At 41.3% G+C, this 24,478-nt stretch overlaps 2 protein-coding genes across 13 annotated transcripts in view; one reads left to right on the forward strand and one right to left on the reverse strand.

The window, feature by feature from the left end:
• Positions 1 to 2,356, reverse strand: part of CTBP1 (C-terminal binding protein 1) — a 251,247-nt gene extending 248,891 nt beyond the window's left edge. The window contains exon 1 of one of the 5 annotated variants that reach the window (XM_075148510.1): positions 2,279 to 2,356. The gene's annotated coding sequence lies outside the window, so the exon portion shown is untranslated. The remainder of the gene's footprint in view (positions 1 to 2,278) is intronic. The other 4 variants (XM_075148523.1, XM_075148515.1, XM_075148512.1 and 1 more) reach the window with 4 other exon arrangements.
• Positions 2,357 to 2,874: 518 nt separating this feature from the next.
• MAEA (macrophage erythroblast attacher, E3 ubiquitin ligase) overlaps positions 2,875 to 24,478 on the forward strand; it is a 52,616-nt gene continuing 31,012 nt past the window's right edge. For 2 of the 8 annotated variants that reach the window (XM_075148497.1, XM_075148498.1), the window contains exons 1-3: positions 3,051 to 3,218; positions 20,433 to 20,615; positions 24,250 to 24,453. In XM_075148497.1, the coding sequence (XP_075004598.1) occupies positions 3,150 to 3,218; positions 20,433 to 20,615; positions 24,250 to 24,453 (456 nt within the window). In that variant the 5' untranslated portion in view covers positions 3,051 to 3,149. Of the gene's footprint in view, positions 3,219 to 10,787; positions 10,886 to 14,895; positions 14,983 to 20,432; positions 20,616 to 24,249; positions 24,454 to 24,478 lie in introns of those variants that run through there. The other 6 variants (XM_075148503.1, XM_075148501.1, XM_075148502.1 and 3 more) reach the window with 6 other exon arrangements.

The raw sequence follows: 24,478 nt of genomic DNA on the forward strand, positions 1-24,478 counted from the left end.
ATAATACTCCAGTTTAAAGACAGATAAAGTCTGAGCATATAACCTGTATCCATAGAATATTTGTGTTACATTAAATTAGCTACTGTATTATCAGAAAGCAACATTAAGGGATTACACATAAAAAATCTGTTGCAAATAAGTTTCTTGGACAAGTACATATATGACTTGGTAAATTACTTGGAAAGTCACACTTCTTCAGTCCCTATAAGCGTCACAGGCCTAAGGAATTAAAGCATGCCAAGTTCAAGCTGTTCAGTAACATCAGTGATACGGAATATTGAACAGCGAATTTCCTTCTAAATATTAGCTTACAGAATATTTAAGACAGACAGGAACAACAGGAAGAATTTACAATGCCACATAAGTGTGTTTGTAAATACAGCAACAATTGAGCTAAGTTTTCAGTCCTGCACTTGACAAGCTCAGGTGAACCATACCCTGCACAGAGCCTTCATGGAGTCAAAATCCTGCTTACACAAATCCTCTTGCAGAATCCGGCCCCAAGATCGTGTCTAGACATGAATGTTAATCCCAGGTGTAACTAACACAAATGTTTTTACTAATATACTTTTTAAACAAAGGCTTTGCACCTGGTGTGGGCTTGGCAAATTATGTTCAGGCATACATTTGCTGATTATGGTCAATACCAGACTGAATGCCAGGGCAGCTGAGAGTAAACACAAGTAAACAGTTTGCAGTCCAAAGCTGAAGAGAATCTAACACTCAACTCTACATGACTTCACACATTTTCTTTTATTTACCACCAGCCCTTTGTGGTGGATAGAAGATGCTCTCCATGCAACGGGGCCTACGCACATTGGAAATAAATAATGTTACCGAATATTCTAAGACACAGACTTGTTAAATATGACTTGCTATTTTAAACCATGAAAGTTAAGTGTGTTTTATCTTCCTGGAAATATTTGTGTTTATTTTTCTACAGTCTTCTGCAGACCAGAAATAATATAACCACAAAGTTTAGGAAAGACAGCAAAAAACACCCCGATTATTAATGGATACAGGTTTTGGGGTCTCTTTAAAGCCTCAAACCACAACAGCACACTACCTGAAACATATCTGCTGACAATAGCAAGCACCTGCACCGAGAAACAGAACTTTTGCCACCGACTTCAACAACAGGAGAAAGTTTACATCACTGCACATACAGCTCCCGATCAGTATGTTTCCACTTTCTTACTGTTACCCTGCAGATCTATTAGCTTCAAGGTCTGACAAAGTGCCTTCTGTCTCACTCACTAAGGTGCTCAAATCACAGCGAGAAGCTTCATGTAGCATACTACATGAGGGCACGTTATGGTTGAATCTCAAGGCACTGCCCTCTACATATTATCAAGAAAACAGCTTTTATATCAACAGCCAGACGATTAATACTCCAAGAGTGTTTTTATTCCCTCAGACACACAAGTAGAGGGAGTCTGCAGGTTCAGGTCCCTTTTTTTGTATGGAAACATTCACGTACGCTCAGCAGAGGAATCACTGCTCATTTAAACCAGGGCTTTTCACGTCACGGCCCACCAACTCCCGTGGGCCACTCTCAGGGACCGAACAGAGGTCAGCAAGACAAGCAAGCCTTTTGAGTGCAGCGTTACACCGGTCAGAGAGATCCACAACTCCCTCCAGATACAGCTGGGAGCCCCCAAACCCAACCAACGCAAAAAAAAAAAAAGAGGAAAACCCCCAAAGTTGAAAACCGCTACTCTAAACTTGCAGCGCACGCCGGTACTTCGGGCACCGGGCGGGTGAGGTGGGGCGGGGGGGCCGCAGCAGCCCCCCTCCCCAGCGCGGCTGCCAGGGCAGCGGGGCTTGATGTGGAGCTACAGGGCTGCGCCGCCCGCGCACGCCCGGCCGGGGGAGGAGGGCGCTGGGCCGGCGGGAGAAGCTGCTTGCCGGCCGGGCACACTCCTCCAGGGCCGAACGGGAGCCAACCCCCCCCTCCCCACCCTCCTCCCCCGCGGGGAAGGCGAGGCCGCCCGGCTGCTGAGGGAGCTGCTCCCGCCCCGCACCTCGTCTCACCGGGGAAACTTAGCGCCGGCCCGCCCGGGAGCGGGGGCCCCGCCGCGGCCTCCCCTTCGCGGCGAGGAAACGGCTCGGGGCCGCCCCCCCGCCCCGCGCCGCCTCAGCGCTAAGGGCAGGCAGCTCCGCGGCGGGCTGGGGAAGGGAAGCTGCGCCGGGCGCCTCCGCCTGCCGCGGCTGAGGGAGAGCGGCGGCGAGCGCGGCCCGGTGCCGGGGAGAGGGACGTGAGGGGAAGGGGACTCACGCTGTCTCCGCTATTTAAACCTCTTCCCGCCGCCTCCGCCTCACTGACTCTCACTCACTCTCTCCTCCCCACGGAACTTACTAGGGGCGGCCCCCTCCCCGCCCCGGCCAATATACACACAGCCACACGCCGGGCCGCCGCCGCCGCTGCCCCGCCCGCCCTCCCCAGACGCGCCACCCATTCGCTCAGCTCTCTGTCCGTCAGAAGGGCGACGCAACACCGTTGGCTGGTGACCGTGCCCATCAAAGCGCGCTCCGCACCGCCTCCTCCGGGCCCCGCCCCTCGTCCCGCCCCTCCGCTTCCCGGACACCTCAGGGGGGTGTTAAAACGGCCGTTTTAAGTCACCATCGAAATTTACTTTTAGGTCCCGCCTACTGAGCTCTAGAGGAGGGTCTGATTGGGCGATGGGAAAGCCCTCTCTATCGCGACTGGGTGGTTGGATGTCTATCATCCCCCAAAATCCCGCCCATCTCTATGCCGTCATTCTACTTGATTTGTCCGCGCATGCAGGCGGCCCCGCCCATTTCCACATCGGTGCCCAATCCCGTGCGGCCTCTCAACCTCTAAGGCGGTGTCAACGCGCACGGACGGACCGTGCGAAAGGGCGGCCTCCATTGGCTGGCGTCTCTCGCCCCGCTGTTGCGCTTCCACCGCCGTCCCGCGGAGCGTACCACGCCGCCGCGGCGGCAGGGGTGGGGGGCGGGCCGGCCGCGGTCAGGAGCGAGCGCCGTTGGTTCGCCCCGTCTCCATTAGGGATGGGGCGGAGGAAGGCCTTTATTGCCCGTCATGCCGCGCGCGCTGTAGGTAGCTCCCTCCGGTCCGGGCTGGGGGAGGGCGGGGGAGGAGGGAGGAGGTTGGTGCCTAATCCAAGATGGCGGTGCAGGAATCAGCTGCTCAGCTCTCAATGACTTTGAAGGTGCAGGAGTATCCCACTCTCAAGGTGGGTGCCGAGCCTCCCCCGCCTCCCCGGCACGGAGGAGAGGGGTAAAGCCGCTAGCGTCCCGCCGGAGCAGCGCTGAGGGGGAGATGAGGGCTTGGTGAGCCGGGCGCCCCGGCCCCCCTTCCTTCCCGCTCCCCGCCTCGGGAGCCCCTGGGGCCCCGGCGCTGCGGGCTGGGGGCGGGGAGGGATTCCCATCAGACAGTGGCCCGCCCGTCCCCGTTTTCCTCCGCTTGACGTCTCGGCTGATGCCGGTAGGGCTTCTCCTCTTCCCCTCCCCCTCCGCTGAGGGACGTGCCTGGAATAAGCTGCTCTCCCCGGGTGTCTCCCTGCCCCGAGGTGAAGGGGGAGGCCCCCGGGCCAGGGACACGGAAAGGGTCGTTGAGAGCCGGAGGAGCTGGCCGAGGAGGGAGAGGAGAAGTCGGGTCCTTGTGGCAAGGCGAAGCTGTGGTCGTAGGGGTGATGTGAGGGGGGGAGAAAGAGGGCTCGGACGGAGTCAGCCTGGGGGAGAGGGTTCAGGGGCGTATGAATGATGGCTCAGGAAGACCGAGGGTTGCTTTAAATGCTCATCCCAGATGATTAGCTGCATCTACGTGGCGTTGTTAGGAGACGTGTTAAAGGGGAGGGAGTGGAGGTGGTGGCGGAATATGGTTCCCTGGCTTCTTGGTCCCCCAAAGATGGAGATGTGCTTAAAATATAAAAAGGGACAAACGTACTGGAAAAGGCTGGAGGCCCGTAGAGACGAATAAGCGAAATACTTACGGTTTGGTAAAAGCGTGGAGTGTTCGTTAAGGTACTGGGTCTGTCTGAAGGATGGTAGTTTCCCAAGACTGCATAGCTGGTGTTTGGCGTTAACTAGGTATTGTAAAGCAAATGAAGGGCTCGGTACTGAGCGTTAAGGTCATCGCCTCTAAGAATTGTTGAACTGGAAGGATGATGCTCATAGGAATCAATGGAAACCTTTGTTTGAAGTCTTGTGTTGTATATATACAGTCGGTCTACCACATTAATAGCAGTAACTGTGGAAGGGAGCTAGGAGAAGGGTCTCTATTGCAAAATGCTTATTTAAACATCTCTCACGTCAGTGTATCAACACTTTTTCAGCTATAGAAGGTGTTTATGCAAAGTAAACTTTGTTGTGCTGAGATCATGCTGCGCTTTCGCACACTGAGTACTGTGTGCTCTTTGCAGTGTTTGTTTTGCAGGCTTTCTAGCCGTGTTCATCTTGTGCATGTCCTCCTTCTCCACTCTCCTAGCTTCATTCTGCTTAGTTCCAAGAAGCAGAAGGACAAAGTGTGGATTCCCATTTTACATATGAAGGCTTTTTTCTGTCATTGTGAAGTACTTTGAAGCTGACAGCATCAGGCTTAAATTTTAAAATAGCTGTAAAGAGCGCTCTAGCACTTTCCATAGCCAGAACAATGTGAAGGCATTTAAAGTTAAGAAGATCATTTTAAGACTGCATTTTAGATGTATTCCAGTTGTTATCACAGCTTTGCTTGTTACATTCCTGAAAAATTACTGCCAGTGAGGATCAGTGAGTTTTTGTTTTGCTGCATATGACTTAAGATGAATTGTCAAGGTGCCAGCCATTTAAAAGGTAGAGAATATTTTGGACTAATTCTTTTATTTCCACAAGCATTCTTTTTCCCTGAAAAATCTTAACAAAAATATACATAAGAGAATGGAATGTTGTTTGTAAAGTTGGGAAGCTAAATAGTAAGAGGGCGCACTGAAACTCTTAATTTCCTAGCAAAGGTGATGTTTATTGATTTTTCCCAGCACCCATTCAACTTCTGGGTTGTTCCTGTAATCTGTAATAGCATTTTTCATTGTTTAAAAAAACCTATCAGAACTATGCCTCCTCAAATCTTTTGAATGTATCCTCTTCAACGTTCTTAACTGTGAGTCATATATTGAAACATTTTAGTGGTGGAGCTGAAAAAGCAGCAGGGAGAAATGAACACTAAGGCTAAAGTCTACTAAAGTAAGTTGATATCAAATCCCATTTTGTTCATTAGGAGGCAGGTGCCTAAAAGTTTCTGTGGGACTGAGCTTCTGTGAATTTTTATTTCCAGTTTATTCAAGCACTGGGTGAAATGAATGCGTATAACTTCCATTTTTTTAATTTTGTCCACCAACACAGTAGCTCAGATATTTCTCTTGGAGCTCTGGTCACTGGTGATTTTCCCTGATGTGAGTAAAATATAAAAGATTGTAGACTTGTATTTATATCCTTCCTGTTTCCTCCCTCTAGCTTCCTCATGCCAACATCACTAGATAATAGTTGTGTAATAGCTCTACATTTACAGTATGGTCCACAGAGTGCCTTTCATGTGAAAGAGTGCTTAAAACTGCAAAGGGAAACCCCTTTTCCATAGCTGAATTGTGGTTGCTGCAGGAGTGGAAATGCTTCAGCCATTCTTCAACAGATCAGCTCAGGGGCGGTAAATAGACTTCTTCAGCTGAATCTAGGGAAGCTATTAAAAATAATACTTGAATATTCCCCTCCACTCAAATCCCTTCTCAAGGACAAGAAGGTTGCTAGCTTCTTCCTCCAAAGTGCTGTGGAATCTTTTTTAGGAAAAAAAAAAGCCTACTGATAGAGAATTATGCTAGTCTCATGTGAAAGCATGTAACGTGAAAGCTGGCAATTTAAAAACGAATGAATGCAAACATTGTTATTGTAGTTCTTTGCTGAAATACTAATAAACAAGTGATGAAAGGAAGCTAGATAATTCATCTTTGGAAGTGTGAATAATTATTAAACTGAACTAGGAAACTATATGGAGTAAGACCCCAAAACTGGAAGATGGAAGAGCTGAAAGCAGGGATGATCACTTGTGAAAATATTCTTATCTGGGCTGTTCATTGGCAAGAAGAGTTTAGGGTTAGCTCGGCTGCAACTGCTTTAAAAACCAGCTGATCAAAAAGAGAGCTGTAGGAGCACAGAATGCTTGAGCACCTTCTCAGAGCTGCTGTTTGGCTTGTTTTGTTGGCAGCTGTGGCAAGGGAAATACTGGCAGCAGATTTAATAAGATAATTTCTCATGGAAATACCATGTTTACCTGATTGCTAAAGCGGGGAACAGATAGGAGAATAGGATTTTATGAAGCGCATATCCTGAGTCCACAAAACACAGAATAGCTGAGGTTAGAAGGGACCTCTGGGGACAGTCTAGTCCAACAGCCTCCCCTCAAAGCAGGGTCAATGAGAGCAGGTTGCTCGGGGCCATGCCCAGACTGTTCTTATCTCCAGGATGGAGACTCCAGCCTCTCTAGGGAAACCTGTTCCAGTGTTTGACCGCTGTTAATGGTATTAAAAAAAAAAAATCTTTTGTTTACATGGAATTTTCTGTATTTCAGTTTGTGCCCATTGCCCTTTTACTGGGCATTGCTGAGAGTAGTCTGGCTCCATCTTCTTTAATCCCCCCATCAGGTATTTATACACATTGATAAGACTTCCCCTGAGCCTTTTCTTCTCAAGGTTAAACAATCCCAGCTTTCTCAGCCTCTCTTCGTATGTCAGATGCTCCAATTGGTTAGTAATCTCTGTGGCCTTCTGCCAGTATATTCCATGTTTCTCTTGTACTGGAGACTCAGAACTGGACGCAGCACTTTGGATGGGTCTAACTCATGCTGAGTAGAGGGGAAGGATCACCTTCCTTGACCCGCTGGCAGTGTTTTTCCTAACACAGCCCAAGGTGCTGTTGGCCTTCTCTGCTGCAAGGGCACGCTGCTGTCTCATGGGCAACTTGTCCACCAGGACCCTATTCTGGGGGTCCTATTCTGCAAAGCTGCTTTCCAAGCTGTTGGTCTCCAGCATGTACTGGTGCATGTGGTTGTTCCTTCCCAAGTGTAAGACTTGGCATTTCCCTTTGTTGAATTTCATGAGGTTCTTGTTTGCCTGTTTCTCCAGCCTGTTGAGGTCCCTGTGAATGACAACACGGCCATCTGGCATATTAACAACTCCTCCCAGTTTTGTATGATCTGCAAACTTTGGGGGTGCACTCTGACCCATCATCTAGGTCACTAGTGAAGATGTCAAACAGTTCAGGTCAACTTCTTTTCCCACTGAAGCAGAAAAGGTGCAAGATAATTTTTTTGCGTAATTGGTAGTACTACTTTGGTTTTTTTCCCTGTTTATAAGCTTCACCATAAGTTGTTGGTTTTGAACATAACTTGTACTTTAATGTTATGAGCCACAGACTACTTTTGTCAAAACTTTGGACATATAGCAGCAAAAGTTGTTCAGTGAAAGTGGTTCAGGCCAAACTTGAGAAGGACAGAAGTAACAGAACTTGTAACATCTAATGCACTTTCAGTACATCAGTGTACAAAAAAATATATGGCACTTCTAGATCATTACCCCATTTGTGAAATGCTTCTCAAGTAGAAGGTTGACACAGTAAGCGAAACATGGATATTAGTAACAGTCAGCTCTGTACTAACTCGGTGTGAACGCTCGTATTTCACCCTGAATCCGCCTTCAAACTGGGTGCTCTGACTCACCGAGTGTGCACTGAATGTCCATACCGAGCATTCATGTGCTGCTGAATAATGCACTTCCTGTTTCGACACATCGTGCGTGCATGTCAGCAAACAAGCGTGACATCTTTTGTACTGCTGCTGCTCTTCTGCACTGGGCTCTGTGTGCCACTGTGTTTTAAGAAAAATCTGATACTGTGGGACTTCAGAAGTTTGACATTGGAAAGCAGCTAAAGTAGGAGTTGGCTCCTGTGGGGATTTTCCACCCCTGCCTACTCCCTATAAAACACATTTTTAAAGTGATTAATGAAGGAAGAAAACACAGTAAAAGGCAATAAGTAACAGCGTGGCCATGAGCTAGAGATGTTGCTTGATTATCAGTACGCCATTGTGCCTGTAGGAAAATACTTCAAGAAAAATACTCTCAAACATTTTACAGAAGACCCCTTCTTAGTATCTTCAAAGTGAATACTTACCTGATGTTGCAATTCACAGTTGCAGCATACTTGATTTGTAGTGTTTTCACAGGACAGTGCCCTGTGGTCTTGTGAGTTTAGTTTGTGTATGTTTTCTGATATAGAAATAATATGTTTGTATGGTGGCTAACATGCTGGGGTCTTTAGATGTTGACATAAAGCAAGAATATCTGTGAAATATTTGATTCTTTGCATAGTGAATTGTTTTTCAAGAGCTGGGAAACAGGAGTAAAGATGAGCTTCAAACTTTTGCTAGATATCGTAATAGGAGGAAAATGCTTCACAACTTAGTGTGATAGGAGTGGAGCTCTTACTGGATGTTATGGACCACACAGTGTCAGTTTTTCTTATCTCTCTAAACCTCTTCCCACGGTCTTTCAGTTCAGTAGTTCCTATATTAATCAGCATAATAGTGCACCTTTTGGGTCCATAGATATAGGAAAGTACTGTTGGTAGATGGGTATTTGCTATAAGGGCGCGCTGGCAAAATCCATCAATCCTTGTAAACTTAAGAAACTGCCTTCATTCTACACGTGGCCTCCCATAGCTTACAGCCTGAAAATACACCATATGGGAAGTATTTGCTAACCCAGAATGTGAGATGCACTATATTACTTGATTACTTACAATACACTATTGCTTATTTAAATAAAGCAAATTTTTGTTAGGATATCTTTATTATGATAGCCAGTAATGTACTGCTTCACAACCTGCTTTTGATTCACCTCAGCTTTTTTTGAGTGCTCTGTGGATTACCTTGAGTTGTAAACTAGTGAGAACTAAAGTAAAAACAGTTAATATATTGAGTAGAACTTTGGTCATTCATATATTCTAATATAGGTCTGCTGAATCAATAATCTTTAATTATTAGTCTTAGGAGAAGTGCTGCCACTTCAGCTGGAATAGGTTATTTTGGGAGCAATCTGATTGGAAATGGGATCTCTAGCGTAAAGGTTCCAGCCAGTATCATGGTGCCTGGACTGTGCAAACGCACAGGAGGACGATGACCTCTTTTATTTAAAGAGGTGATACTGTGATTAAAATGAACAAATACTTGGAGAAGAAAGAAGGATCAAAACAAATGAAGGGACTTGCTCAGGACATAAACCTGCTGTGCGACCTTAGCTTAGCAACTCGACCGCTTCTTTGGATGGAGGAATGCTTAGGGTTTTGTTAGTACTCAAATATTTCTACTGAAAGGAGAAAAGAGAAGAAATTTCTTGAGGCGTGAGTCCAAGATGGCAGCTATGAACAAGTGTAGTGAAAATGACTGGTCTCTGATGTCCCCAGCGTGGCTCTAGACAGGACTCTAAAATGGCTGTCAGTTTGCTTACATAAGGATGCAAGACAGTTTTATATAACTGTAAAATGGCTTTGTAAAGCACCTAATTTTGTGGTTGGAAGCCTTGTTCAAAAGTTCATAATGTATTCAGTAATAAGTTACTAGCAGTTTGGTAGAAGGATAATATTTTGAAGGATTACAGTTGCGTCTGTTGAGTAAGAACGAGTGTAGCAGGTGGATAGTCCAAGAATTTTTGCTGCTAATTCTCTCCTGTATTGAAGTAGCAGCTTTGAATATTATAATGATATTTTCTTTCTAGACACAGCTGCTCTAGAATACGCAGTACTGTCTTCCTGAGTTGTAAAACTGACATGTCTTTTTAACTAAGAAAAACTACTAGGCTTTATGCTTCAAAAACATTGAAATTGTTTTTAAAAAGAACTATTTTTTTAAAATCCAAATGATCTGGAACTGCATTTAGGCTTATGAAATTGTTTTGATCTGTATCTCTTCAAGAGTTTATATTAATGCTTGTACCTAATTAAACCTAAATCTAGCCATTATTCTATTCTAAGTCTCTCATTCAGAAATATTACTACTTCTCTTTTCTTTTAACTTTCTTTTCCTTTTCTGATTTTGCCTAGAGCAAGGAAAAAATATTACTATTTCAAGGGATTGATAAGAGCTACACATCAGAAGAATTCATTCTGTGAATAAGTGGTGATATAATTTAAATTTTGGATGAGTTCAGTGACAAGTAATGATGCTGACTCAGTTCTGAAATAATCTGAGAGTTATAGAGGAATTGTATAAAAATATAGAATTTCAGTAATTCAGTATGGAAATGCTTAATTGTTATTGGTTTGAGGCAAAATTTGGAATAGTTTATTGTACCCTGCCTTTTTTTTTCAAACAGCATCATGTATAATAGATGTCCCCTGCTTTTCTGTTTTGTTGAAGGTGAGCATGGTGATCTAATTTAGTCTCAAGGAAACAGCTTAATGCTCAAAGGTGTTTCTTGCTGGGTTTACCTTTTCTCTTGAAACTCTTTGTTTATTACAACTATTCAGGAGATGCTTAATTTTTCCCATACTTCCTCTTCCTATTGCATAAAGTAGAGCTAAGTTGTCTTTGCTTCTGTTTTTTTGAAAGACAGTTTCATCACTGCACTTCTCACTTTCTTTTCCCTACCTATCTGTGGCTAGGCTTAATTTCACATAATGGCACAATATATGGCATTTGAAAAAGCTTATTTATACCTCAGAAGATCTTCAACTGAATTATCTTGGAGACCTGTAGATTTATGCAAATCTCTGATGCTTTTCAGGTGTTATAAGCTAACACAATTGAGGAAAGGAAGCACATCATTTTTCTGACCCTTGAAAGGAGAGCATAGTTCTGTAATGGTTCCCCCCACCTAATCTGGTAGGACTCTTTTTTTTTCTTGAAACATTTTTTTTTCTTCCCACTAGTTATCTGACTTCATATACCTGAAAAGATTTTTAAAAATCCATTTCAAATTCCCTCCTGCCCATGATTCAGTTAATTTGAAAAGATATGCAATGTAGGTATTTGTGTTTAAAAAATTCTACGCTTTATGTGGCAAGGAGTTGCTTTCAGCTGTGAGACTGTAATGTTAAAGAAGGATGATTTACACAGACATCAGTAAAGTCAGATATATAGTGAAAACTTGCCTGCATATGAGTTGGTACTGCTGTGAAGTTAGACCTGATTAACTTCTTTCTCCCAAACACATGAGGAAATCAGATGTTCTTTTATGAATTGCAAACCTATGTAAAAGACGCTTGTTTCTGTTGTCTGTACTGTTTTCTGGGAAAATCAGTTTTTAGGAAATAAACCTTTGAAAATTCCTGTTAACAGGAAGCTGGGGGATGATTAATTGTCTTACTTTCACCACCAGATAATCCTTCCTTCAATTGTGATGACTTTTTTGAAGTATCACTCTTACTCTATAATTTCCAACAACCAAATGATAGCTATACAAACTGGTTTTTACTTTGTATTTCTTTCTATTACGTCTGAACTAGTTTCCTATGTGCAGTCACTGTGGGGTAGAAACTTTTTTTGATTAATATTGTGGTCTGAAAGAGATTGTTTGGGTTTTAGTTTCCATTTTTATTTGGAATTCTTTAGGCTTGAATCTGCATAAATGAAGAAGGAATCTAGCCTATGTTGTAGGATGTGACCAGATCAGTGTGAGAACTGGTGTTAGGCTAAAGGCTTGTGGGGAGGATAAAGGCTTACATTTTTCACAAAACTTTAATTATGAAAGAAACATGCAATTCAATCTTTCAGTATTACTGTGTACCAGTTAGGAAAACTTGCAGGCAGCATCAGGCTGGTGTTTGAAGTTTCATGCAGTAGCCATTACACTTTGGCCTAACATCCTATACCTCTAAAGAAGTAGAAATGCAGGATGTAACACTTTTTATAAATAAGTTTATTTGGCTTAAGGAAAATCCCTTTCACCTGTGTCCAGTCCTCTCCTTAATTCACTGGAAATTCTCTGATAAATGCTGGTAAACACATTTTTCGTGAAGTAGTCTGAGAATTTTTTTGGATAGCTGTGGAAGAAAGACAAAGTAAAAGACTTTGTTTCAGTGCTTCTACTTTCTTAAGTAAAATTTTAGTGAGATTCTTAATACATGTAATTGATTTTTCCCTTCCAACCAATGGCTTATTGGTGTAGAAATACTATCCTGACTAATCAAATATAGAATAATGTACATCAGTTAATGTGACTTTTAAAAAGGAAGGTCATGTCATGCAAAGATATTGGACTTCTATGTTAAAAAAAAAAGAGGTGGTGGTGGATTTAGTTGATAGCTTATTTGTATTACTGAATGTTTTTTGGAAATATCCCTTACCAGGAACTCTTGAAAGAAAGAAGATGGAGGTCCTTATGTGGATAGGTAATGGGGCAAGATAAGAAAGAAACATCAAGATCTAGTAGCCAACCTCTGAAATGGAAGAAGGTTAGTGTTAGGGTTCTGCTGGTGTCTCTGTGAGTACTGCTGATATTCAGCTGTTTGAACAGCCTGGAAGAGAGAGTGAGTGCTGAGATGATACGGTTTCCTTGATGATGCTAAGATAATTGAGGTATTACAGATACAACCCAAGTATGAAGCATTAGAGAAGAATAATGAGAGACTGAATGGTTGTTAAAATAGTAGATGAAATTCAATATAGACAAGTGTAGCATGATACAGTTTTTAGGTACGGTGGAAAGAAAAACATTCCTAATCTTAATATATACAATAACTGAGTCGGAAATGATCATCATTGCTCAGCGGGATCTTGGGGTTATAGTGAATGTTTTCTGGGAATGATCAGGTTAATGTTGACAAACTTAGGACAAAAGTGTTGGGAAAGGGAAGAATGGAGAATGTCATTACGTAGCAATGAAAATCCATGGTTTCTTCTTCTCAAGTAGTATGAGTTATGCTTATTTTCTGCCTTCCGTCATCCTGAATAAGGATGTAGTAGAACTGAAAAATGTCTGCAGAAGGGCAAGAATGATTAGAGATACGGAAAGACTGTCTTCAAAGAATGGTTTAGAAAGAGCTTCTTCAATCTCAAGAGACATGAGAGGCATAGGAGAGAGTGAACGTTCCCTTTTTTCTTCCAAAACAAGAACAAAAGGGTTTCAAATTAGACTAGCAGTTGACAAGACAAAACCAAGGAGTGTTTCTTCACACAATGCGTGAGGCTGTGAAATGCCTCACCACAGGATGTTGCATTGCTAAAATTCTACAGTTCAACAACAACCAGCAGAGTTCATGGATGAGAAACACCCTGTGGTGTTTCTACTATAAAACTCCCACTGTCTCAAGAAGCCCAAAGAGACTATTTGGGATTAGTAACTTTATGTTCTTGCCTTTTTTCAAGTGCCATGTCCCCTTTCTGGATGTTGTAAGAGAAAGGATAGTGACAGAGGAGGGACTTTTGGTCTTACCTGGTATGGCCATTCATATCTTCATATGGAGATGAATTTGATGTCTAAATTAGCAATGGGGATCTATGATCCAGTCTCCTTCTAGATGAATTTATAAAATTAAGGTAGGAAAGGACCTTTGCAGACAGTGTAGTTCAGGCTTCTGCTCGAATCTGGGCTAACTTCAGAGCTAATTTGAGTTGCTCAGGGTTCTATCTAGTTCTGAAAGTTTCCAAGGGTGGAGATTCCACCACCTTTCTGGGCTGCTCTTTGAGTGCTTACCAACTCTCCTGGTTAAAATATTTTTTCCTTATGTCCAGCTGGAATTTTCTTTGCTGCCAGTTGTCAACTCTGCCTCCTTACTTTTTGCTCTGTAACTCTGAGAAAAGTCTGGCTAGCTCTTATCTATGACCTTCACCTTTAGGTAGTGGAAGACTTCTATCAGATTGTGCTGCTCCCAACTCCCTGTAGCCTTCCCTTCTGCAAGTGAAACAAGCCTGCCCCTCTCAGCCTCTCTTTGGATTTTGTATCCCCCAACCAGCTAACCATCGTGGTGGTTGCTTTCTGGACTCCAGTTTGTCAACATCTCTTCTTTGGCCGGGGCGGGGGGGAAGTTACGTGAAAACCAGACTCGGTATTCCAGATGAGTCTGCGTGAGTGCTGAGCATAAAGAACAATCACTCCTCTCAACCCACTGCCTTTAATCTTGCTAATGCAGCCTGGTATGTGGTTAACTTTCATTGCCACAAGGGTCTGTTGCTGATTCCTGTCCAACCTGCTGTCCATGAGGACCTCTACATCTTTTTCTGCAGAAGTGGTCCTAGCCAGTTATTCCACAGCCTGTGCTAATGCATGGGGTGGTTTTGTGTAGGGCTCCGGTTTTTGCCTTGATTGCATTTCATAAAGTTTTTGGTGTGTTTCTCCAGCTTGTCATTTCTTCTGAATGGCAGCTCTACTACCCAGCATTAGCAAGCACTCCACCAGTTTGTTGTCCTCTGTGAGCTTTCTGATTGTGTGTTCTGTTCCATAGTGCAGATGGTTGAAGAAGACATGTATGTTGGAGCTGATAACATTCCTCGGGAGTCAAGCGGTACTTGAAATTGGCCACCAGATAGCTTTTGAACCACTGACCATTATTCTTTGAGCCTGGCTTTCCAGTCCGTCCCTAACCCGTGTTGTATTCCAGCCACGTCTCCCCAGTTTGGCTACAAGGGTAATGTGGGAGACAATGTCAAAAACCTTGCTAAACTTAGTATGCCAGTGCCTTCCTCTCATTCAGAGGTAGTCATTGCATCACTGAAAGCACAGAGTGTTGTCAAGCTTGATTTGCTTATGGCAAATCTAGGCTAGCTACTCCCAGTCAACTTCATGAGCTTGGAAATGGCTTTTATCTGAATTTTTTTTTTCCATAACTTTCCCAAGAACTGAGATGAGGCAGACCAGCCTGTAGTTTTCATGATCTTCCAGGTTCTCTTTTTGGAAGAGAGGCAAGAAACTTGCCCTTTTCAGTCATCGAGGACTTTCCTTGTTCACTGTGACATTTCAGAGATGATAGCAGCTTTCATCAGTGAGCTCCCTCCCTTCTGGTCCTATGTATCTGTATATCTTCAGCTTGCTTTAGACTTCTCGTGTGAATAGTACCTCTCTCCCCAGAGTCAGTTGCTCATACACGATCAGGAAGGCTTAAGAAGACCTTACCAGTAAAGACAAAGGAGGCATTTAGAACTGAGACTTTCTGTTGTCCTTTGTTGCTAGGTCACAAACTCAATTCTGTAGATGCTTTTCTTCATCTTCCTTATGCTGCTTATGTGTCTATAAAGCCCTTGTAATTAGAATTGCTTATTAGTTTGAACTCTAGTTGAATAAAGTAGATGTATATGGTGGTTATGATGGTAATGAGTGCTGGACTTCCAGCTGTGACTCAGAATCCTTTTCCTCTATCATGGCTGGAGGACTATAACACCTCTGCAAAGAAGATCTTGCCACAATTCATAGTCCTTTTGTTATCTCGTAGTTTCTCCCAAGCAGTTATCTTGTACTTTCTCCCTTCAACAGTGTATGTCTTCACTTTTTTTGGAAACCACAGGCGCTTAATGAGTGAGCGAGTGACTGTCATGCAAGCTGCGAGTGTGCGTGGAGGCTAAAACATTGCCACATTCCCGAGATGCCATTAAGCGGCTTAGTGGAATTCAAGGTGCTAAAACCAGCATAAGAAGTCCAGTCTGGTTGTCTGACTCCCACCAACATAAATACCATTGAGGTAGCGGAGCTTTCTGAGCTTTGGTCACTATAATTAATGAACTTCTATGAGGGGAAAATGATTTGCATTCTGTTCTTCCTTTCTATATTGCTAAAGGCTATAGATGGTATGTTCTCATGGCATGTTTTTTAAAGCCAACTTTCTCTGAGCCTGAGTAGAGAAAAGCATGGGCTGAGGTGAGAGTACTTGCCGGCAGTCTGTTTCTACATACTCGATTTATGGATGGAGTACTGTGTGCACGTAGATACATTTAGAAAAACTTAAGAAGAAAAGAAAAATTAAGAATCTCGTTAAAATGTTGATAATGAATGTGAAAACAAAGGTAGGTATGTGTTGTGGGATGCTGTGCAGAGGACTGACTGGTTTAACTTGATATTATTTATATTTCTTTAAAAATTTTTTTACAGACTGATAATAAACACTTGGGAAGCATATACAGTTTGCTAACCATCAGGATACAATATATGCAAGAATTTAATACTTGCTGGTTTTTTCTAGTTTTAATATGTATACACAAAAATCAAGAAAATTGTATCACTTAGTAAACAAATGGCTTACTGAAAAATTTATTCTGATGGAAATGCAGTTAATAGATAACGTCACTATATTTGAGGGTATTTCATGTTAAATTTCATGTGGCTTATTAGAAACATTACCTACAGTTGCACAATTTGAACAGTTTTAGCTACTTCATGATTTTAGAACTAGTCAGTCTTGCCTTGCTACCTTATTAGCATTCATGGGCTGGAAGAGGACTGTGTTTGGGCTGAAGGCCAGAGAGTTAACATCACAGTGGAGTTCCGAAGTGTAAGCTTAAAAACTGCCTCTGACATTCTTAGCTCTGCTGTTTTCTACTCCCTCCACTCAACTGAACAACCAAGGTATAGCTCTCATGGCAGTCCTTCCTCCTCTTCCACCAGTTCAAGCTTTTAGACCCAGAAGGATCCTCTTCTAAGTCTTGTCTCCACAGCTAGAAGTTGTTGGAGCATGTTCTGGGACAGCACACCAGAGTTTTCTGGCTTTCTAAAACCAGAATGAAGTAACTCCTGAAATGAAGAAAGTACTGGGATCAGGTTATTCAGTTGTCTCTGCCTCTCTGTTAGCACTTAGCACCTGGAAACAGTCATATGCTACGCTTGCAGAAGCCCCCAGCCAAGCAGGCTTTCCTTCACATCACAGTAGCAAAATTTTGATCTTGGAAAAACTTGTTACTGTAATTTTACCCCTTGTGTAGGCTGTTCTGAACTTAAGTCAAATTCCTTTTCATTAGGCTTAAGTTTGACCTGGTTTAGTACATGCTTGAATACAAGTTGAGTAATTTGTCTGCAGCTGTGGAAGCTGATGAACAAAAGAAGCAGAATTACATCCCTCCTTTGTGTCTTCTTCTGTGCTCATGGTATGAGCCACCTGAGGTGTAGTTTTTCAAGCTCTGATGAGTAGGACAAGTTGGTATTGTGCTTTTACAGAATACATTCTGGTTGGTTCTTGCTGCTTTATTTCAAATTTTTTCAATGTTTAGTAGCTGGTTATCCTTTTTTCCTTAAGGTGATGCTTCCCTAGGCCTAGTTCTGTAGGCCACTCTTGTCCTTAAAGAATAACTCTGTAATCCAGGCTTGGTCAAAGAATGGTACTGGCAGTAAAAATTGTAAGTCTCTAATAGGCTTGTGGCAGCTAATGATATGTAAATTTTGCAGCTGTCTCTTGGTCCAAAAGGTTTGGTGTTCACTGTTTTATAACTATGGTACCTGAAAATTAAAGTGAACCATAATTAAGAATTTTTAGAATTATATTTTCCAGAGCATTGTTTTGTTACATTCTCCTTCCATTTACTTTCATTACTGGAGGAAAAAAAAAAACCTTATTGTTACAGTGCCTGTAACTTTTGAAGAGTTCTGTGGCAAAGCAAACTGGTACTGGGAAACGGCGTCTCTTTTGGAGCATAGGAACTGTACAAGTAACAAAAGAACCAGCGGATCAAGATGCAGAGCCTAGATAAGATGCTTTCTCAGTAAGGAATGCAGCAGCTACAATTTCTAAATTTTGGCATTTGTAGAATCTAGTCCTGTAAAGTAAGTGTGAAAGCTGTACCTGGATACAATTTACAAATATTCTCTAAAAACAGCTGGCTCTATAGTAAGAAACGAGTGCTTATGCAAATTATGAAAAACTCTGGTAAAGAGTATTTACTGTCAGTTTCAGTTGTGCAAATAATTTCATTGTACCTTTAAAGTCATTTCCCTTGTTATGGTACACTAAAATTATGTTTAGCAATATATTTATTTGTATTTACTTTCAGAGTATATAGTACAACAGTTCAACTCCTAGCCTTTCCACACAGGATATTCAGATCTTTTTTGGGGGAGGAAGAAAAAAAAAAATGGATAAAACAAGATTCAAAAACCTATTGCACCTAGGCACAATATAAATGATATATAATGATGCCAGCTGAAATTGAAAGTCCAATTGTTCTAAATGTCATATGAATGCAGACTGTGCCAGAAATTTGCACGCTAAGGAGACAGAGCATGGGAAACGGGAAGTGTTATTGCTCTTGTGTGCAGATAAGAAACTAGGGAAAAGGGAGATTAAAGCTAAGATTTTTTTCAAACTGACTAGATCTGTGTGTCCAGTTCAACCGACTACTTGAAATTTAACAAAAACACTTTTTGTAGTCAAACAGATACCTCAAATCAATAGTAGCTTCTGAAAGTCTTGATTGATGTAGCTTTTCAGTGTGGTGTGGAAAGCTGATTAGCAAAGTACTTGCAGAAATTAAATTCAGTAGATGGAAGTAACTGAAGGAAACATGTTTTTCAATGAATAGTAAGAAAAATGTAGGGGGGAAAAAAGGCAAGAAATTGTCTTGATGCTGTCTGGTATTGAGTCTTGGAGTTGGAAACAAGCTTCCATGTTCAAAAGCATGAGATACCAAAATAATGGCCCCCAAAACACGCATTCTATCTATGGGGCCTTAAAACCTTTTATCTTTTTTGTGGAAATGGAGAGGGGAAATAAGAGCTAAAGATGGAATAAGAGATGGTTATATAGACAATTAAGTAGGTGTTGAAGCCTATTAATTGTTATGTTTTCTGTGGTTTTGAGTTTTGGGGGGGTGTGCGGTGCTGGGATTTTAGGGGAGGATGTATAAGAAAAATAATTGTTTTAGCTTGATACTTCCTGTGGTAAAGGCTTGTTCTGTCAGTTGTTTAGGTCTTAGTTTGAGATGCCAAAAAGCATTAAATAGATCATTTCAGTCTTTCTGAGAGGAAGAGGAGCCCTTTCATATCTTATCAGGAGTATCCTTGTGTTATACTTGTACTACAAATAAGAACAACTTATTGTAGGTCATACAAACTCTTGGAGAGCAAGTACTTTGGCTCATCTTCCTTATTCTGAACGTAAACTGTTTCTCAGTGCATCTCTAATTGTGAATTGCAATGGTTATGTAGTAACCTCTCTCCTAATAGAGCCCAAAAGGAGAGTGGAGCCTGGGGATATTTTCTTGCATGCAAATGATTAGAAGGAAGAAAATGGAGGCAATCTTGATATAATTGATTAGAAGTGATATACTTGAAGGATTTGTAATCAAACATATACGTGATATGTACCAAACAGAACACTGATTTGCGTTTCCTGTTTTACCTTTAATATGTGTAATCTGATTGCTAGCTAAATTATGCCTTTGATTAATGGAAAAGCAATCAAGATTATCATAACTACCTGAAAGAACTTCTCATGGGCTTTTTCAAGATAAAAAGATATGGATGAATTAAGTGTATAACACTGGAATGTTTTTAGTTCTAAAATTCCTGTTTCCATCAAGTAATAGAACTTCCTGTCTAAACTGCTTATGCTGTCACTGTAGTGGAAGCAACATGATGGGAGCAGCTTGATGTTTCCTGTAAGCTTTCCCCAGAACATTCAGTACCCTAAAATTTGACCAGGCTGTAGACTACTCCCATGTATGTGTTCTTAATGGCCATCAGTAGCAGTTTTGATACGGCTGTCCCATAAAGGCATGGGACAAGTAGGACAGGAGACCTCCAAGACTGGTTAGTCTCTAAGCCAAGGAATGGAGTCTTAGAGGAATTTAACAAATTTAGTCATACAGTGCAGGCTTTTTTCACCAAAAGAAAATTTACATGGAGTTTCTCTTCACATTCATTATAGTCCTACTGGAGTTAATATTAAAAAGTAGTCCTTCATGGGCAGAAGTAGGTCGAAGACCTATTAGATTTCCTGAATAGCCGTTGGTGTACTATCTATAAATGTTTCAGTAGCCAATATGCATTATACATGCTTTTGCAAAGGTAACTTTCTCTTCTTTTATGAACTTCTGAAGGAAAGATGTGAACTTAAAAAGCCATGTTCTGAAGGGTGATCTCTTAGTTTTAGTTAACTTGTAGCTTTCCTTTTTTAGATACACATTTTTCTTTGCTTTCTGTTCTCCCTGAACTGTTTCCATCAGTGGTTGCTACCGTCAAAGCAGGATAGGTGAAATTGGGATCAGAGAAGAATCTACCAGCTTTTATTTCCTGTCACAGTTTTTTCATAATCTTTGAAGTGTTAGCTCCTTGCTGAGAGGGCTTAAATAAGGGCTTTGATATGAGAAATCAAGTTCCGTTAATGACCTCTAGTGTCCTGGAGCCTACGTGTTCTTCTGACTGCATCAGATAAAATCATCAGTCTCTTTAAACTCTAGAAGACCTGATTTTTTTTAATATAGAAATTCTAATGACTTGATATTTCTTATTTAGGTGCCATATGAAACACTGAACAAACGGTTTCGAGCTGCACAGAAAAACATTGATCGAGAGACTAGCCACGTTACAATGGTTGTGGCAGAGCTGGAGAAGACGCTGAGCAGTTGTCCTGCTGTGGATTCAGTTGTTAGTCTCCTGGATGGAGTAGTTGAAAAACTCAGTGTTCTGAAACGAAAGGTAAGTGCTGTTCTACCTTGTGATTGCTTTGTCTTTGCAAAGTTAACAGAAGTACTTTTCTGCAATGCTGATTGCTTGAATTTTCTTTTCAAGATATAGGTATTACTGGCACTGTAAACAAAGGCCTTAGAATTCACAGCAAAATACCAAAACTTACTGTATCTTGCTTCACTGCGCTTATGAAATATGACTTGGTGTTCCATGACTAAGTATAATAAACCTCTGTTGAGAGGTAAAATTAATATGTACTTACAGTCCTGAAAAGGAATTTCTCTACCGATGGAAAAGAAATAACAGCAAAATGAATTGATTTCTATCAATTCCTGCTTGTCTAGTGGAAAGGTTTGTGCGGTTGCATTAATTGATCACTTGAGGAGGGAAAACAGGTACTAAGATGAGTCTGAAAAATGTTGAAAGCCCAGTGGGGGTAGTTGTATGCAGTGTTGAGGCTTCTTTGAAGAAGAAAGTGCGAGTTGTCCTGGATTGTTACTTGAACGTTTTTTATAAACACTAAATGTGCAGGTTGGAAGGTTCCTAGGAATATTACTAAAAGCATTTTAAATGAAGTATAGCAGGATAACCTGCTTCTAGCTGTTAAGCTTGAACACTTGTATGAAATACAGCCAAACTTTCATGCCTTTACCACATCTTTCTAAGAAGGATGAGTTAAAAACATAAACTATATAATATAAGCCATCCTTATTTTGGATGGGAATATTGCTCATCCTGAGACTCATCAGAACACTTACTTGAAACAAATCTTGCAGAAAAATGAAAATAGCTCTGTCGCCTGGCTTTAGAGCAGTGCTTCTCCAAAAATAAATAGACAAAACAAATGGTAGCAGAGTAATTTCATTAAAACTTAAATGAAATAACCAACAGATATAAATCTTGAGACTATATTAAGTGAAGCGTCAAAATACCTTGGAGGTTTGTAACATGAAAATAACACTGTCATGTATGTTGATTTGGGGTTTTCTGCTTGAACAGGTTAGCTAGGTGTTGAAAAGCTGATCTGCAGAAGACTTCATAAATCTAATTGTTGTTTTCATCTTTGGTTTGTGAGACTTAAAGAGGTCTTAAAGGATATATTTTCTTCACTTCCCTGTTACTTATAGAAAGAAATTACTGCTATTTCTGAAAGAGGTGTTAAATTTTGCTTGTTGGTGTGTAGTAATGATGTGGAGTAGTAAGTTACTTGTTAAACCTTTGCTGACTGCGGGGGTGTGTCTGAAGGCAGAGCTGAATGTTTCAGGTGCAAGGCTCCATTTTAGTGTAATTGCTCATTTGTTTTTGACTGCCTGAAAGACTGTGGGGAATCTTATAGCTGCTCAGAAAGAACAAAAGGCAAAAAAAAAAATCTGTTTAACAATAAAAGTCTTCTGAAATACAAAGGTCTTGTTTCTGCTGCAAACCCTCAACTCCAGCTGTCTTTTCTGTAATCTCTGCCCCAAGCAAAATGATTGTTTTCTTTAGGGCCTTTGGACCCATGTGGGATCTCTGTTTCCTCCTGTGTTTAGACAAGGATCTGATGAACTGCTGAGATGGCCATAATAGAATTAGATGGTTCCTTTATTTAACACCTTGCTCACTCTTAAAAAAGAGCTTTTCAACACAGCAGGTTTCTTGGGTTCTGAGAATGATCCTGGGGAAACCTAGGCCTTTGTTTTCCCTTTTGTATCCTGTTTAATATACTTGTTCCCTCAAGTTCTATTAATGTCCAGCAGAGCAAGTCCAGATAGACTTGCTTCAGAAGGTTTTGAAAAGGATCTGTAGCCTTTCTGAATGCACTAGAAGAATCAAAAAAACAGCAAGAGCTGTCTAAGTCTAGATAGAAAACCATATAAGGAGAGCCCTTTGATATGAGAAGGGGCTTAACCTTTGTGCCTGGCTGCCTTGAATTCTCCTAGTTGTATTCAGAATAATTCTTGAGGTTGCCTTCACATCTGATAATGCTGCAGACATCTAACAAGTGAGTTTTGGCTTGAGTTAGTGTTTGCTTGCTGAATAGAAAAAGACTAAGTTTATAATTTAAAATACTGATCTCCAAACCATATGTTACAAAATAAAGCTAAATTCAGTAATAGAAGTAACTCAGACTTCAGTAATAAAAATAACTCAGGCTATAGATGTTTACATGAATTTTAGTAAAAGACTATCTTGTGTAGTGACTAGGGTTTTATATACTTGAATTTTCTATCAAGGGCCAGATCAGAGCTGGGCTTAATCGGGGCAAATGCTTGGTAGGCTGCTCTTGCACAAGTTTTCACTTTGCTTTTCAAATATTGATGCTTCCAGAAGTAGTCTGTAAATGAGCATATATGGTAAAAGCAATTAGAACCAACCTGTGCTTCCAGAGCTGCAGCTGTTATCCAAGGATGATATTGTAGCCTGAATAGCTTGAGTACTGGGAAGGTAGCCGTGCCAGCATGGAGTGCAAAGTGGGCTGCCAACAGCCACCCAAGTTGGTTGGCAAACCTGCATGGACTCTACTGTTGCCATAGCTGTGCAGTTATTCAAACACAAGCCAGCGAGTTCAAAGTCACCACAAGTAAGACAACCCAACCTGAAATTGCATCGCTAGTGATATATCGCAGATGGGAAAGGTACTAAGCCTCCATTGTCTCCTGGTTTGCTTTTACCTGAGCAAGCATATAAAAGTACTGCAGGCTTTCTTGTGTTCTGTAGCTTGGCATGACCCACAACTGTCACGTGCTGTATACTGAGTCAGCTAGCTTTGAATTACTATATGTCTGTAATAAAATTGCCTGGTAAAATTTGCAGCATAACTGATCAGCCATATAACTTTAAGGTTGAAGGAAAATAAGTATGACCCGAGTGCTTGGTTTTTAATTAAAAAAAAAAATGTTGTGGAAATATTTTGGGGTGTGTGTTTTGCATTTGGCATGCCAGTATGTTGGTTTAAAAAAAAAAATCATTCTGCTTCCTCTGGACAAATTTATTTTCCTAAGTAAGGCTCCTAACAGCAGATCCATGTTTCCAGAGTAACAGAGGTAAGTAAAATAATACCAGTTTAACAAAACTGATAATTTTTGAAAAACTACTCTAAGATCCTTGAATTAAAGGTGCCAAAAGGCCAAATATTTATATAATGTTCATTATTGCATGACTGATTAAAATGGCTCCAGTGTATTAGAAGTAATCTGGGTTTACTCTGCATCACTTCTCAGTAGAACTAATTCAGTAGGACAGCTGCTTGAGGAAGAAGCCATGCATAGGTTAGAGGTGGAAATTCACGGTTTTCAACTGTTTGGACCAGATGACTGCAAGTCTTCACGAAGCTCTTTCCAGATTATTACAGCAGTTGCTGCAGGAGTTGATACGCTGCCGTTTTCGGACTAACTGCACATTAAGCAGAAAAATGCATATACTCCTAATTTTTGAATGTTATGTAAAAACTTATTTATATGCAAGAATATCTCAGAACTGGACTAGCCACCCTGAAACTTAAGCACTGCTGTAGGAAATGTCTTTCTAAGTGAAAGAAATGCTGTTGGGAGTAACTGTATAATATGTAAAGAATGCTTACAAACAATTCTTACTGTATTTTGCTTTAAAAGCAAATTGAAAATGTGTAGCTCTTATTTTTTCCTGTTTAATTTTTACTTTTTAGGCAGTTGAATCAATCCAGGCTGAAGATGAAAGTGCAAAACTCTGCAAACGTAGGATTGAACACCTGAAAGAACATAGTAGTGACCAGCCAGCTGCTGCAAACATGTGGAAGAAGAAACGTATGGATCGTATGATGGTGGAACATCTTTTACGCTGTGGTTACTACAATACAGCTGTAAAACTAGCAAGACAAAGTGGTATTGAGGTTGGTAGCAATGTGCACGAACTTA

This window comes from Calonectris borealis, chromosome 4, assembly GCF_964195595.1.
Source record: "Calonectris borealis chromosome 4, bCalBor7.hap1.2, whole genome shotgun sequence".
Lineage (NCBI taxonomy): Eukaryota > Metazoa > Chordata > Aves > Procellariiformes > Procellariidae > Calonectris > Calonectris borealis.